A 17,171-nucleotide genomic window follows, 5' to 3' on the forward strand; every position below is an offset into this window, starting at 1 on the left:
ATTCCCATCAATAGGCTTCTTTCTGCCTCAAAATAATGTCCTTTCTGCTCGTGCTGCCTGGCTGTTACCATGTGTTCAACACATTTGTTGAATGAAAGATAATGAAAAGGAAACAGAGAGAAAAAGAAAAACTAACTGTGACTCATACCCTCAGTATTCACATGCTGGCGTTGACCACTGGCAATCTAAAAGCAAATAGCTAACATTTTGATGTCAAGGTTGTCTGTTGAGAGATAGAGCTCTCCCCACAGCAAGCTCCATTATTCAGTGTCTGGGAGCCGTATCGTAGGTGCAGCATCAACTCAGTGATTGTTCAGAGAGTGGAACTTCATAACCATGGAGACATGAAGTCATGGAGTTCCACCAGACAGCATGGCCAGGTGGGAATACTGTCATCATAAAGGTCACTTGGCTGGGTTACTGCCCTGTGTCTTGAATTGCTTCCAGTAAATGCTACACATCTTCACCGTGGTTTGTCTGGCATCCTTAGCCTGTATCCATATTGCTATGTCACAAGCTACACATTCACAAGAGAACTTTGGGTCTGACACCAGCTTGGTAAAAACTTCATTCAGTCTGCTAGGTGCGTGACGACAGTTGGGTAGCAGGTGAGGCCACTGTGAAAAGAAAATTCTGGCTTGAACTTCAGCTGCATTTCGTTGTTTTCCTTTCTGCTTTCCTAGGAAGCAAATGAGACTTCTCTTCTCACCAAGATGAATGACACACAAGACGTCCAGGAAGCTTCGGAGACCCTGCGGAGTGACACCCAGAAGCAGGAAAGGGAGAAACCAGAGAAGAACCCCGAGCTGTAAGGAGGGTGTGACTGAGTGGAGACGTGGGTCTGGTTGCAGAGGGAGAAAGATGAAGGCCACGCTTGTGCTGAGAGAGCTGGTGAAGCACTTGGAATGAGAATCAATCCCACATACATTTCTAGAAAATAGTGAACAATAGCAGAGAATTCTCTTTCCCCAACCACTCTTGGATGAGGTTCCTGTCTTTGAGTAGTATGAAAATTCTCCCAGACATCCCTCTCACACAAAATACCTGAATTCTATCTTTTTTTTTTTTTGGAGTTTCCAAAATTTCCATTGCCATGTAAAGGCAATCGCTAGAAATCTTCATCCTCTTTAATATAAGTTTTTAAATAGTAACACTAATTTAATTGTATATTGAGGAAATATTTATTATTGTGAAGAGATCAGATGTTATGTATTAGACATGACTGTAAGATTACCATGCCTCCTTCCAACCTCCCTCTCTCAATCTCCCCTCCTTACATCTTTTCTTTCCCTTAAATTTTTACAGTAGCATTTCAATTTATGGTCACAGGCTTAATGCATCACTAACCATAATGCTCAACAAGTAAAAAAGGAGAAAGACAACTGCCCCAAAGGAGTATGAAGGATGTAGAGTTAAAAAAGAGTAAAGTTGACATCTTATGATTTGATTATGATATTTAGCCCTTGTCTGTTTATACTCCTGTGGAACAGAAAACTGTTTTAGAGCAACTTTATCAACCTAGGGACCGAAATAAAAAATTGCTAGTGTGTTGGTTTAGGAAATGTCTGTGAGAATGTTCTATAAAAAAAAAATCACAACTGCATTTTTATTACTACTGTAAATCATACTATCAACTAAAGCACTGGCATTGGTTTTCCAAACAGAGACCCTGACAGTTGTGTATACACTTTGTGAAGTTATTTTTACTTTGGACCTAGTTTTCCGCTGTTTGTTATTCAGCCTGTGCCCGTGTTTTTTCTTTTTTCTATGTTTCGAAGTCTTCCGAGAAACGATTGTTGTCAGAATCACCAACGTAGTGGTGTCCCAAGTAACATGAGAATGCTGGAATCAAGCATCTGTAATGGTCCCTGGTTTCATTCTGATTTATTACAGAGAGTGCAGAATACTGAGAAAATCCGAGCTAACCAAGCACTCAAAACAAGTGCTGCCCTTCCAATGGAGTCAAATGGTCAGGCAAGAGGAAACTGGGGCAGTCGAGGGCTGCATCTCCTGGCATACATCAGCTCAGCTGACATGTCCAGCCCGCAGAAATTTCTGATTCTGCCACAAAAATATTAACACTCTGTTTCTGGACCCAATTTCTCTGATCACAGCATTTATGAAGGCTTGCTGGGAATCCTTTGTGGACTTCATGTTATTGGGGAATGTTATTGTTCCACTGGGGAGAAAAAAAAATGGGAGGTTGTAACGTGAACATGCTGAAAAGCTATAGCCGGGGCGTAATGCAACCCAGATGTGAGAAATGTTGAGGGGAAAGCGCTCTCCCTTCTTGTTCCAATCGGAATCAACGTCATGCCTTAGGATCTCGCCACTGGGCTGGACAGAGGGGAATGTTTGTTATTTGATAATCTTCCTCTGTGGTCTATTCCCACTAACTTCATGATCATAGTTTAGAAGGTATCGCATGGCTGGATAGTAAGTGCTCAGGCTTGCTAAGTGCTAGGCTCATCATAATGGGCTCTTCAGGGTCACCACCATCTAATGTTAAAGAAACCGGACCCGTGACGTATGCGCTTTCCAAGAAATTCATATAGAGCAGTCTGGTTTTGACTATAAAGCTTTCTCTCTCTCTGGATAGAAGATTTTTGATGAAGGAGTTTCCAAGTGGCAGAATAAAATGATCATGGATACCACTTGGTGGGAAAAAAAGGAAGGAAGCAAGGAAGTAAGAGAAAAAAAGTGGAAAGGAGGTAGAGTGGGACTGTAGGTGAGCAGGCTCCAGGTCCTCATTCTCCCATGGAAGTTTTCAACACACAACGAGAGATCACTTTGTAAGCGCTCTGGGAAGCATATGGGAATGGGGATGATCCATGGGTTATCCACTGGTCAGTTTCTGACTTCCATTGGATAGTTGATGTGGTCGCCAGGAAGGAGTTGCAGGAGGAGCCACTTGTCATGTGTCCCAGGACAATGAGAGGTGTTGCCCAAGAGTGTATTTCACAACTCAGTCTTTTTTTTTTTAAAGATTTATTTTATTTTTATTACAAAGTCAGATATACTGAGAGGAGGAGAGATAGAGAGGAAGTAGAGCTGCCGGGATTAGAACCAGCAGCCATATGGGATCAAGGCGAGGACCTTAGCCACTAGGCCACGCTGCCGAGCCCCACAACTCAGTCTTTAAACACACAAACACGCAAACACACACGCAACGAGGTCCCTTGGAGAAGTCTCAGTGTGGCTCAGGAAATGGAATCCCTCTACGTCATTCCACGAGCCAGGTCATGAGAGGGTTACTGAAGTTGGAAAGTGATTGTCCTGTAGTTTCGGGCTCTGCTTCATATGATTGTACTTCAATTAACAAATGCTTTTAAATTAATTTAGAAAAAGAGAAAATCTTTGTTCATGCTGCGAAATTTACTTATGAGAGTAAGTCCTTGAAAATTGTCTTTATTCTCTGCAACACACATGCACACCTAGTCACAAGTGGTTCACCTGAAAGCAGATGTTCATTAGAGAGTTGTTATGAATATAGAAAAATTAGTTAAGCGACAACAAGAATGGAAAGAAAGAATATGTAACAGTTATGTTAAGCAGGAATTCTAATTTTTTCATGTTAACGGAAAGGGGAAATATGATTTAACAAATCATATTTAACAAACAAAGTGGAATATAAATAGTTTATAGACTCTCTACTTGGAGTTAAAAAAATGCATATAAAGGACCTGGAAGGAAATAGTATTTGGTTATGACATTAAAGTTATTTTTTTTTTTACATTTTTTAAACATTTTTTTCTGTCTTCATATCTTTTTTTTAAAAATTACATTTTATTGGAAAGGCATATTTACAGAGACAACAAGAGACACACAGAGAGATCTTCCATCTGCTGGTTCACTCCCCAAATGGCTCAAATGGCCAGAGCTGAGTTGATCTGATGCCAGAAGCTAGGAGCTTCTTTGGGGTCTCCCACATTTTTTGCAGAGGTCCAAGGTCTTTGGCCATCCTCCACTGCCTTCCCAGGTCATAAACAAGAAGTGAATTGGAAGTGGAGCAGCCAGGGTATGAGTTATCATCCATACAGATTGCCAGCACTGCAGGCAGCAGATTGGCATGCCCCCACTCTATCTTCCTACCTTTTGAAAACCATCGATAGTAAGAATTTTCTTTCAAGTAGAACAACATGAAAGCATGATGGTAAACTATTTCTATTGCTAGAAATGCCGTGTGTTGTTGTGCTTGTGTTAGATGTGTGTGACCCTTGAAAAGTGGAATGCTGAGCCTATGATGGCCCACACTTCTTGTTCTGACCGTCACTTTGATTTTCTCTCTTTGTCTGCTACCATCCATTTTGTACACAGAGATGACAAACTGAGAGCTCCACCAACAAAACAGCATTCTTCGGTACATTTCTTCCCAAAGGTGACTTGTTCAAATGCCACAGCCCTGCCACTCTCAGTATCCTTTTCACGTGAGATAACCCTCAGTCACTATCTGTCCAGCACTGACATCAGTGAAATAACCATCTCAACAATAGGACCGCTGACTTCCAAATCCACCGTGAGCAGTCTCCCGGAAGACAGATACTTTGGTAAGCAAAATATGTATCAAATATCTTTAGATTATCTTTAAAACATATGTAGGGGAATCTCAATAGTTGCTCTATTGCCTCATGGACCAAATGGTGTTTAATTGCTTATCTCCTAGAATGCCAGCTTTCAAATATCCTATCTAGATGAACTTACTAAGATCACTACTGACCCTTATAATTCAGGGCACACAGATTCAGGTTCCCAAATGTCTCCATCCTCAAACACTGAGATACCTAAAGCCATGAAGATGGTCCGTGGATTGACTGCTAATGTGTTCTAGAATTGCTAGAGAATTTTACGTTTCAACGTATAATGCTAACTTCGGATGTTGCTATTGTCTCCTGTGCTCTGTGCCCTTAGGGCATTTATGGCACAAGTAAGGAATAGGCTGATAGTAGAAAAAAAAAGCAAAATATATAAACAAGTGATAGAAAAGGTGGAAGCGGTAAGAAAAATGGAAACAACTGTAGTATGAAAATGCAGTTTTAGTGTTGTCAACAATGCATTCAGCAATACTACCTTGGAGTGTGTTTTTCCTCGCTGTGTTAAGGAAACTTTGAAGGTAAGTGTTCATGGTTTCTGGAAAATGCTGCGGTCCCTCCATCACAGGTTTTGCAGCTACCTCCTACAGCATCAGGAAAAAGTTCTGGGTTTCTGTTTCCATGTGTGTAAGATGTGACTTCACAGGGCAAAGGATTAAATAAAATCGGTTGGCAGATCAGTCAGCACAATGATTAGCACATGATAAATTTTGTTGTCAGTCCCAACGTAACCTGCAAGCTTCATCTAGGAAAGACTAGATGTGGTGATGTGTATTTCAATTGCCGATCAAATAGCAAGTTTCCAAACTGGTAGCACGAACACTTCCTGACTCTGATACTCCTATTTTCCGTGTCTATTTTATGGACCTGACTGCTTCTCATCCGTATTTCAGGCTGCCTCCAGTAGTTTCCTCAACCTTGGACACAGGGTTGCAGACGCTTTTGTCATAAACTATGTGTGTAGTCGTAATCCCTGTTTCATGGTTTGTATAACTTAGAGAAATGGTCTGTTAGTGCCTCCCTGTATTCACACTGACATTTAGGAAGAATTCAACCTTTGGCATGATGGCACCATGGCATGTGATCTGTGACTGGGTTACCTGGTAGAAGCGCCTGCTGGTGGAGGGGCAAGCAAAGGCAGTGGTGTCAGCTTGCACGGTGAGAGCTGGGCTGGGGTGTGCTCTCTGTCAGATGCTACGCAGCTCTAGCCTTTGTAGACAGTTGTCAGAGTCCGCTGGGTCCTGTGTTTGCTTCATTGCCATTGATTGTTCTCAATGAAAAGACAGTGGGGAGCCACGCCCACGTCTTCCTTCCTTTGGGAGGTATTCATGCCCCAAGTCAGACTGTTAAGAAGGATGCTGTCCATTCTCTTTCGACAAATGAGGGATGAGGAATAACCTGCAAAATTACAGGAGATGTTCATTATAAAAAATTATATCTGGATTTCAAAAATTCTGCATCCAAATAAACTTATCTTTTAATCTATTTCCACGAACTTTCCAAAGTACTCTCAAGTAAGACCATAAAGTCCACTGTAGCTTGTGTGGTTTTTTTTTTTTTTTTTGCGAGTTTTATACCCAAAATCACATTAGCTAAAACCTTTACACTATAGTAACTGTCACTTGTTAATACTGGATAAATATTAAACCCTGTGCTGGGAGCTATTTACGTTATTTCCAGCCTTCCTATCTCCTCACATAAGGAAGTTGTATTTAGGAAAACTTAACCTTGGCATATTAGCCTTCTTTTCAAACTGCAGTGAAATCCCAGAGAAAAGCTATTCGTGAAGGAGACAGAGGTGTTCTCAGTGCACAGTTTTGAAGTTTCAAAGTCGAGATCAAACAGCCACATTGGTTTGGCCTCACATGAGGGTCTCAGAAGACAATGGCAAAAGCTTGTGTTGGAGCCAGTGGTAATAACTGGAGCCAGGAACTGTAAGAGAGATTATGCCCAAACTGAGGCTTTTACACTACCCTTCTTGTGAGAATTGCCTTCCAATGGCCTAAGGCCAACACCTTAAGGACCTCCCATTAAGCCCTGCCTCCTGAGATTTCCAGAATCTTCCAGGGCCACCTTGGGGACCAAATCTTTAAAACATGGACTTTGGGAACAACCAAGATGGTATTCAACCATCACACTTTAAAAGTTGAAATCATGGAGCCCAGCGCTATAGCCTAGTAGTTAAAGTCCTTGCTTTGCACACGCTGTTATCCCATATGGCACCAGTTCATGTCCCGGCAGCCCCACTTCCCATCCATCTCTGTGCCTGTGGCCTGGAAAGGCAGTCAAGGATGGCCAAAAGCCTTGGGACCCTGCACCTATGTAGGAGACCCGGATCTGCTTAGTTCTGACTGTCGCAGACATTTGGGGAGTAAATCAACAGATGGAAGATCTTCCTCTCTGTCTGTCTTCCTCTCTGTATATCCAACTTTCCAATAAAAAATAAATAATCTTTTTTTTTTTTAAAGTTGAAATCACTTAGCCTAGTAAATGACAAAGCTGGCACACAATTGCTGGTCTGCGTAAAGGCAAGGCACGTGACTCTTATCTCTTCACCTTGATGCATCTTTATAGGATAACTTTTGCTTTACAGATAACATTAAATTCATCCAGAATGATTATTTTGCTGTACCAATGTGAAATTTATTTTTCATTTGAATATTGTAGCTAGAATTTTGAATGTTATAGAGAGAATTTACCAAGTAGATCTTAGAATGTGATTAAGCATTAACTATTCAGTAAGTGCTGACCATGAGTAGAAAGGACTTGTCTGAGGTTTAAACTGATGAGTAGCAATTTTGAGAGTATGGCAAATATGAAAGAGAATAAAGCTATATATGTATTACAAAGCCAAAGTGGCAGACTCAAATCTTCCACCTACTCAAAAATAAATGACACTTCTAGTACAATTCGATAATCTGTCATCATGCTGATGACATAATTGACAGTTTAAAAACAGCTGAAGTGTTCTGCAGGAATTTGGAATGTCGCACAAAATACTCATTGGCTGTTTTTGTAGACTTCACCTTAAGCCTCGATAGTGGAAGTAGAGAAGGTAAACGCAGTCTTGTAGAAGCTTTGGGTTATAAAGATTCTGGCTTTGGGTTCTTTGTCCTTTTATTTACTGAACTATTTTTTTGTTTCTCCCTTTAGATGATTCAAAAGAAATCAGTTGCTTCTCAGTTCCAAAGAAACAGACCCTGAGCCTGGATCATGCGTCTTCTGTGATTGGGGAAGGAGAGGATTATTTCCTTTCTTTGTTTAATAAACCGAAGAAATTTATTTCACAATCAGGCCATGTCCAGAAAATTTACAAACACTTCTCCATGATTCTTGAAGAAGTTGGCCAATCTACATCCAGGTACACACTGTATTTGGACTACAAAATAGCTTCTGTTTGGGTAGGACCAAGAAATGAATAGAAAATAGAAGTGTAATTTGCAGTTAGATCTATGATTGTATCAAAATACTAACAATGCCATTGTAGAGTTACTGGGATTCTCAGCAGTGAAAAGCAGCTCCTAGAATTTTCTAGGGAAATAAGCATATATATTAATTCTCCAAATATGCCAGAGAAAACAGTGTTACATAATCCCACAAACCCATTGCATTCAATTACTTATGGGCCTCTTAAAAAAAAAAAGATTTAATGTATTTTTCTTTAGTAGTTTCTTGAGACAAAGATGTAGGAGAGAGGTGAAAAATCTTACCTTCCTTGTTTCATTCTATGGCTGCTTGTGTCTATGGCAAAAATAAGGGAAGAAAGTTGGTATTAGGACTAAGTAAAAGAGCTAGCTCATCTGTTAATGTCCTTTACCTTGCATTACTTAATACATGATCAGTGGACTGAATTGTGAAATTTTAATAGTACAGATGTCTGATATAGACTGTGAAAAGGCTAAAGGAATTTGTGAGCCAAAGTTGAGAGTCAATCTGATCAGAATTTCTTTTTTTTTTTAATAGAAAAGCATTCTTTTTAAAAGATTTTTTTAAAAGACTTATTTATGTTAGAAAGGCAGATTTGCAGAGAGAAGGGGACAGAGAGAAAGGTCTGCTGTTTTTGGTACATTCCCCAAGTGTCCACAATGGCTGGAGCTGAGCAATCCAAAGCCAGGAACTTCTTTGTCTCCCATGTGGATAGAGTTCCGAGGCTTTTGGCCATCCTCTACTGCTTTTCTGGGCCACAAACAGGGAGCTGGATGGGAAGTGGAGCAGCTGGAACATGAACTGGCACCCATAGGGATCCTGGCACATGCAAGGCGAGGATTTAGCTACTGAGCCATCACAGTGGGCCTGAAGGAAATTTCTTTCTTATAGTCCATGCTTCCTAAAATTAGTCACTTGTGCTCCAATAATTGAGCCTAAGTGTTGGTTCAACTGTCACACTTCCTCTAATGATTCATTCAATACCAACCATCATAAAAAATGAGGAGCTATTTGGGGAAAATTTAGAAAAAAAGCTTATGAATGTGGTATTAAGAAGTTACATTCATATCAGGAAAGATTTACCAGTGAGAATGAAGGGAAAGGCATGTGAAAACAACAAGGTATCAGAAGGAGCAAGAACTGGCTTCTAGCAGGGAATGATCTAGGACAATTTTGTGACGTGGCTGCAGCTGTCCTCAGCTTTGAAGGTTAGGTGAGCCTGTGATGTGTGATTTTAGAGTCTGTGAGAATATTTTAGCTCATTGGTTTTCAATCCTGTTCCCCCAATGGCATCACAAAGAGAGATTTGACTGTCTTGATATCATCTTACACTGAGACTGAGCAGATCTTACACTGAGACTGAGTCAGATCTATTGATTTTCATGTTTTGTTTGTTTTCTGACTCATGGATTTCCATTCTCAGCTTCTTTCTCTTTCTTCTGTCTACTTTAGATTCCCTTTGTTTCCATATTTTTCTCAGACCATTGGTTTGATACTTTTCCTAGCATAGCTACTTAGTATTATGAATTTTCCCCAAAAAATAGAGCTCAGTGTCATTTTACAAATTCTAATATGTCGTGTTTTTATTTTTATCCTGCATGAAATAACTTCCCTTTTCATTTTTGATCCTTGAGTAATTGCAAAGTATACTTTTTTAGTTCACAGATATTGTATAGATTTTTTCCAGTTACAGTGATTTTTCAGATATCTTATTATTAATTTCTAATTAAATTACATTGTATATAATTTAACATGTTTTATGTGACTTCAATCCTTTTAAGTTTTTTGAGATCTGTGTTATAGGCAAGATATTTCTTATCCTAGTAGTTGTTCTAGGTACACTTGAGAAGAATGTGTATCCTGCAGTTGAGTGGGATGTTTTATAAAGGTTAATCAGGTGATTTACTTCAGCTGATGTTATTTATGGCTGCTGCCATTTTTTGCTGATTGTCTTCTTTTTTTTTTTAAGATTTATTTATTTTATTACAAAGTCAGATATACAGAGAGGAGGAGAGACAGAGAGGAAGATCTTCCATCTGATGATTCACTCCCCAAGTGAGCCGCAACTGTAGGTGCTGCGCCGATCCGAAGCCGGGAACCAGGAACCTCTTCCTGGTCTCCCATGCGGGTGCAGGGTCCCAAAGCCTTGGGCCGTCCTCGACTGCTTTCCCAGGCCACAAGCAGGGAGCTGGATGGGAAGTGGAGCTGCCGGGATTAGAACCGGTGCCCATATGGGATCCCGGGGCGTTCAAGGCGAGGACTTTAGCTGCTAGGCCACGCCGCCAGGCCCAATCCAGAGAATTTTAGATACAGATGGGAAGAATGGAAACTCTAAGGATAATTTCAGTGAACTCTAGAGCAGCTTAAGCAGATAGCACGGAGTGATTAAGCAGAACTCAACAACTACACAAATCTGTGTAAATACTGGAAAGGAAGTTTTTTTTTTTTTTTTTTTTAGTTCCATAGGCATGTGCCTTTTCAGTCTCTTTACACATCAAGCCCACACTGAGGCTACAGACAGGAAGACTGGGGTATCAGTTTCCACTCAGTCTATCAAAATGGAAGCAAGGGACTCAACTTATTTTCCTATTAAAGATAAATAGGAAGACTTGGAGGGAAGAGGAAAAGATAGTTACCTAAGGCCATGTGATAACAGATTAGCAGCCTGCCTCTGAATTTCCCTGTATTGTGTGGACTGCTTTCCTGTAGCTTTTGGTCCTATCAAAGGGAAGACAAGTGAAGTACCCTGATACGGTCAATACAGGCATGGTCTTTTTTCTTTCCAACCAGTAAATAGATTCCATTTATAGGCATTAAATTAAAAAAAATTAAGATTAGTGAATACATAAGTCACTTGAATATTCAAAGATTGCTGAAAAGCCACTGTAAATATTCGCTTACGTGTATGGTAACAAAAGGACCACAAAACTGTCCCAGGGCCTTGTTTATCTAAAAACAAATAATGATTATCCCCCCTGCACAGAGAACATTAATGTAAAAATCAAAAACCTAGTATTTCAAACAATAAAAACGTATTGCATAAGGGATTCAGTAAGATGAGCATGCCATAGAAATGTTTCAGGAATACTCTAGAAAAATAAAATGTTTCATTGACAATTTAATAAAATCATGACAATAATTCTAAAAAGGAAGTTGCGATATTAATTTTTTGGAAGTAGACATTTATGAAATAAAGATTCTCACACAGGGCAGTGGCTGTATGAAATAAGATCACTATTTGAAAGGGAGTTTGGATGCATATCCCAAGGAATATCTACAAGTATATACCCTTTTGCCTCACAATGTCTCAAGGCTTGGGAAACTAGAAGGCTACTTTCTCCACCGCACAGTTGTTAATTTCAAAGCAGCAGTTCAGAGACTGAGAAGTTAGGCAATTTGGGAAGATCGTGAAACTGTGTTAATAGAAGTTGGCCTTTAGGGCTGGACAAGAATGAAGATCACTGACAACCACCCTAAGCTTTCCATTGGAACTTGAAAGTGTCAGTCCAATAGGAAGACTATATACTTAAAAATATCCCAAATAGACAAGCCTGCTTAAAATCATTTTACATGTTGATTTAGTTAAAGTGCTTTTTTTTCCTTCAGTTTAGATACATGGCAGAAGCAAAGCAAACATTCTGTAGAGTGAGAAAACATAACACAGAATCTTAAATCTGCCCTAGAATTTTTTTAACCTATAATATCAGGTGCTAAGTCAAACAATAACAAATTGTACATATGTTAGAGTTGGATAAAAATCAGATATAAAATTGAGTACTCTAGAAATTGGCTTAGGAAGCCCACATATTGAGATCATCTGACAGGAACTCCAAAATAATACTGAGTTGAATTACAAGATCTAAATCCTAGCACAGGTGGCCAGAGCTATGGCTTAGTAGATTCAGCCCCCACCCATATGGGCACCCGTTCAAGTCCCTACTGCTCCACTTCTAATCCAGCTTCATGTTGATGTGCCTGGGAAAGCAGCAGAAGATGGTCCAAGTCTTTGGCTTCCTTTATCCATGTGTGAGACATGGAAGAGCTCCTGGCTCCTGACTTCAGATTAGCCTAGCTCAGCTGTTGCAACCATTTGGAGTGTATATCAACAGATGAAAAACTCAGTCTCTCTCTCTCTCTCTCTCTCTCTCTCTCTCTCTCTCTCTCCTTTCTATGTAAATCTGCCTTTCAAATAAAAAAATAAGTAAATCTTCAAAAGATAAGCAAAAAACTGGTAGTACAGACCAGACGATTCAAAAATAAGATTTTAGAATTAAAAAAAAAAATCCAACAAAAATTACTGTATCTGTTTGAGTTTTAAAAGTACATTTGATTGGGCCTGGCGCAGTGGCCTAGTGGCTAAAATCCTTGCCTTGCATGCACTGGGATCCCATATGGTCACCGGTTCTAATCCCGGCAGCTCCACTTCCCATCCAGCTCCCTGCCTGTGGCCTGAGAAAGCAATCAAGGATGGCCCAAAGCCTTGGGACCCTGCATCTGTGTGGGAGACCTGGAGGAAGTTCCTGGCTGCTGGTTCCGGATCGGCACAGTACCGGCTGTTGTAGTCATTTGGGGAGTGAATCATCGGACAGAAGATCTTCCTCTCTGTCTCTCCTCCTCTCTGTATATCTGACTTTGTAATAAAAATAAATAAATCCTTTTAAAAAGTAAGTTTGATTAAACAGAATAGAGAAATATTGAGCTAGAATATTCTCAGAAGAAAATAGCCAATCTAAATCACAGAGAGCAAAGAGATTAAAAATGGACATAAGAGGCATTTTCATGAAAAAATGAAGTAGATTAAAAGTTTATTTTGGTGCAAAAAAAAACCCCTCAAAATCCTTGCCTATGAGTCATCTTCAAAAAGTGCTTAGAAAACTGTATATTGTAATCCAAAAAGCCATGCATAGTTTTTCCCTGTAATCGGGGGAAAATAAATTAACAATGGGTTTCCATTTTGTACTCATGATATTAAAAAAGTTTGGAAGCCTGAAACTTTGGTGTGATGGTAACATTGTGGCAAATAAAAAGAAAGAATAGCACTTGTGTAGACAGAGAGCAAAGCATGCCATCACATGAAAAGGGACTTCTGTGTGGTTTCACTTGAAGCATAGGATAGGAAGTAGAGAAGGATTCGAAATTTGTGGGTCGCAGAGAGCTGTATGGCTTATTGTTTTCCTCTGGCAGGAAATGGTAAAACATTGAGGAATTTCCAGGGGGGAAATGTCAATGTCAGATCTGGATTGTACAAAGATTGCTTGTGGAAACGAAATGAAGAATGGTTAGGAGGGGGCAGGACTCAAAAAACCCATTGGAGTGTGGACGCCATGTCTCGCTGACAATGAGAGCCTAATAAAGATAGCAGCCGTTGTGGTGGAGAGATGATGATATGCCTAGAAGACACTGAGAAAGGTGAAATCAACAGAATTGAGTCAGAGATATTGTGTAAAGGATCAGAGATGAGACCGCCCAGGCTGGGCTAACAGAGTGAACAATGCAATCCCACCAAATCCAAAGATAGCATGTCTTACTACATTGCTATGAGAAATGAATGAGAATGCATTGTTCTTCACATTGGCTTTTTACTGTGACATTCAATAAGAGTTATGTAGCAATATTTCAATGAGAATTATGCATAGTGTGGAGAGAAAAGAGTCCACAGTGCTGTCATCAGAATATTTGAAGATTAGTACATTTCCAAAGGAAGCCTTTGAAAAATGTTAGGAAACTGATGTGATGCCTGGGGAACTTTTGACACCCCAAGGGCATAGAGGAGAATTTTTAAAAAAATTAAACATTAATCTTTCCACAATAAGATGTAAGTGTGTTCATACAAACCATGAACAAAGACTGTCAATCTTCTTGATTTGGGGTCAAATTTTGCTTGAAACATGTGAAGATTTCTGTTTGTTTTCTCAAGGCTTTTTGAATGTTAGAATTGTGGATAAGAAATTGTACAAATATAGGTATAGGTAGAGATAGATAAGCAGGCCCAAGCATAGATACACGAGCATACTTCCACAAGCTTCTTGGGCAAATAAATTGAAAGGTTTTATTTTGGTGCAAAACAAATTTGAAATTCATTTAAGGTTCTTTCCTAATACTCACTTTCCACTACCTTGATTAGGGACCCTCGTATGTATTTTTTAAGTGCCTGGCATAGTTAATACTATTGGTGAAAATATATTGTACTTTTAAAATGCTGATTCTAGCCCACCAAAGGGACTTCATGGTCTGCTAATAGATTGTGACCCACACTCTGAGACAATGCAGTCATAGAAATGTTTGTTCTGTGGAACGCATAAACTATCAGCACAAGTTAGAAGGTAAAAACAAAATACAATCTTAATGTTTATGTGAGGTGTTCAGGTACTCATTTTCACAGTCACTTTTTCACAAGTAAATGCAATGACTCATCACTTTATCTGCCTTTGAGACTTTATATCTCAGGGGTTTTATGTGCAGCAGTGGAAAGTTTACGTGGTTGAAATCGCACCTCCTTACGGCATTTTGCCTTGATACCTAAAGCACTTGGCGACTTGCCTTTATGACTTTATGTGAAATAGATCATTTTATTTGCAGCAATAAGCAGAGCTAGGAGATCAGCCTGGTTGGCTTAGGTGGTTATAAAATACAAAAAAGAAAATCTGTGTTGCACTTGTCCAGTACATAGTGTGGGGACACCTTCCTAAACGTATTGATTCTTCAGTTCTGAACCTGAGCCGAAGACACTCTTCTCTGAAGATCCTTCATAATCTTTGCATTTTATTTTCTAGTTCTCTTGGTGATATTAAAATAGCCGAAGTGAATGTCAAAGGTTTATTTGTAAGGCTCGTGAATGCTTCCCCTGACAAAGAACTGGAAATTGGAAATCATATTCTCCAACAAAATGTGAATGGACAAGCACTCTGCCGGTACCGATTCATTCCAAACATCGTAATGCAGGCCAGTTCCACAGTCACTGTGAGTATAAGGCGGAAGTACTACTAACTGCAACTGTAGAGGAGAAACCCCATTGATATAGACGACCGGTCGCTCAGCCTCGGTCAACCTCTCAGCTACACATTGGTACAAAAAATGGGACTTGCCTGTTGCTGTAGTGAATTATATCACGTTCTTCACCTTCTAGAGGTTGATTTGCACCCATATGTTTCTTCTGCTTTATTTGACTTTGTGCAGGAGCCTTTTGTTTTTGTGATTTATGCTTCAAAATGAAGTCCCCAGGACACTCACAACCTATGCCAGAGTTGCTGGGTTCAAGTCCCACTTCCTCTTCCAACCTAGCTTCCTCCTAATGTACACTCCAAGAAGCAGAAAGTAACGGCTAACGTACTCTAAGTCACCAACAGAGGAGACCTGGATGGGTTCCAGGTTTCTCGCTTCAGCGTGATCCAGCCTTGGACCACTTTTGTAGGCATTTAGGGAAGTGAGGCAGCAGATGGAATATTCTCTTTCTTTCTGTAAGTGTATACATGTATGTACATGTATCTGCCTTTGAAATAGTTATTTAAAACCAAGCTAATATAGCTCTTAAATGGCAAAGGAAGAGATTATTTGCTTAAAAAAAAAGATATTGGGTTGATACTAGAAGGTCCCCCTCCTGTTCTCGTACTTGTTCTTTGCCATATGCAGTACCTACTAGGTGTTGCACCACCTGACATGATGTGGCATGCAGTTGTCGTATTTTAAAAACTCATCTGTGCAGAAAGACTTTGCTGCCATCACCAGTGACATTTACAAAACCTACATTGACTTCCGGCGGCATTTGTCACTTGCATTGGTGTCTTCTTACAGATATGGGCAGCAGCATCAGAAGCAAAACACCAGCCGCCATCAGATTTTCTCTGGAAAGAACAGAACAGATTCAGAACAAGTCCAGACTGTACAACGATCCTGTGCAAACCTAATGGTGAGGTTAGTGTCTGGTGCTTAACAAGAACATTTAACCCAGTAGATGGCATTCTCTGTGATCCTCCTACTTACCTCAATTGGTTTTCCATCCTTAAAAGCACGAATAGAAACAGCAGTAAATGTCATAACACATCAGGTATATCCGCAGTGTCAAAGTGCCGCAGAGTAACACGTTTGCCAAAAATAATTTTGATTTCCTGTACTTCTGAAAAGCTACTCTTAAAGACAGATTGTATTTCTAATATGTAGCCTGAAGAATGGGGTAAGGAAAGTACAAAATACAGACCTTTTACTATTGATCTACTTACTTGTCACCTACTTATTGAATTTCTTCTCTGTTCTTGGCCTGGTACTAAGCTTTAAGGTATAGCTTGGTTTAAGACATCATACTTATTCCCAACAGTCCAGTAATTGGCTGAGTGAATTTGGAGTCCTTATTTTAAAGGACTATATTTGCTGTGAAATTATGTTACACAGGAATGTCAAAAATTTCACAGAAAACAGAATTAAAGAACAAGTTTATTTTCATGCAAAAATTGAAATCTATGCATGGTTTATCAGGATATGAATTGTACATGAACTCTCTGGGAACTCCTCCAATACATGAAGTTTAAAATATTTTGCACTAAAGGTAAACATTTAATCCCATCTTTCATAACATTTTATATTCCTAATATGATCACTACAATTCAGGAGCCTGTGGGTTTTTAAAACAGGGATAGATATTTCTTCCCCCAGGAGTCACAGTGTTGTGCTATAAGATTTGTAGAATCTTCTTCATATGTCCAAAGCTAACAGCTAGCTTTTATTTATTCAGTGCCTGGCACTCCTTCAATGGCTTGTTTGCTCTTCAAGATCCAGATTAGGAGCATAGATCACTCCTGGGTTTAGGAGCTCACTAAAGGGTTATTTCTGTTTGCATTCTTTCATTGGATTCCCAGTAGTGTTTAGAAATTTTACAAAGGAGAAAAATGGAACTTGGAAAGTTCAATGGCTTGCTCTAGGTTACAGGATCAAGTAAGTAACAAAGCTAAAATAAAATCATCCAGGAATTTTTCTATTGTGCTAAAAATAGTCTATAAGGTTCATAAGGTCGGACACTGGGAGGTGAGACTATATTTTATCATATTTTTTATCATTGTCATCAAATACTCTTATGAACCTACACTATATGGACAAAAGTACTCTTGTTTAGGAAAAGTGTACAACCTAAGGAAGATCTCACTTAAACGATGAACATGATTTTTA

The 17,171-nt window shown here is 39.5% G+C and overlaps 1 protein-coding gene across 1 annotated transcript in view; it reads left to right on the top strand.

Moving 5' to 3' along the window:
• The first annotated feature begins 302 nt into the window (after positions 1-302).
• LMNTD1 (lamin tail domain containing 1) overlaps positions 303-17,171 on the top strand; it is a 166,897-nt gene continuing 150,028 nt past the window's right edge. Inside the window, exons 1-6 of the mRNA XM_058655675.1 lie at positions 303-380; positions 684-808; positions 4,318-4,547; positions 7,743-7,950; positions 14,789-14,975; positions 15,807-15,926. Coding sequence (XP_058511658.1) covers positions 345-380; positions 684-808; positions 4,318-4,547; positions 7,743-7,950; positions 14,789-14,975; positions 15,807-15,926 — 906 coding nt within the window. The 5' untranslated portion in view covers positions 303-344. The remainder of the gene's footprint in view (positions 381-683; positions 809-4,317; positions 4,548-7,742; positions 7,951-14,788; positions 14,976-15,806; positions 15,927-17,171) is intronic.

Source organism: Ochotona princeps, chromosome 27, assembly GCF_030435755.1.
Source record: "Ochotona princeps isolate mOchPri1 chromosome 27, mOchPri1.hap1, whole genome shotgun sequence".
Lineage (NCBI taxonomy): Eukaryota > Metazoa > Chordata > Mammalia > Lagomorpha > Ochotonidae > Ochotona > Ochotona princeps.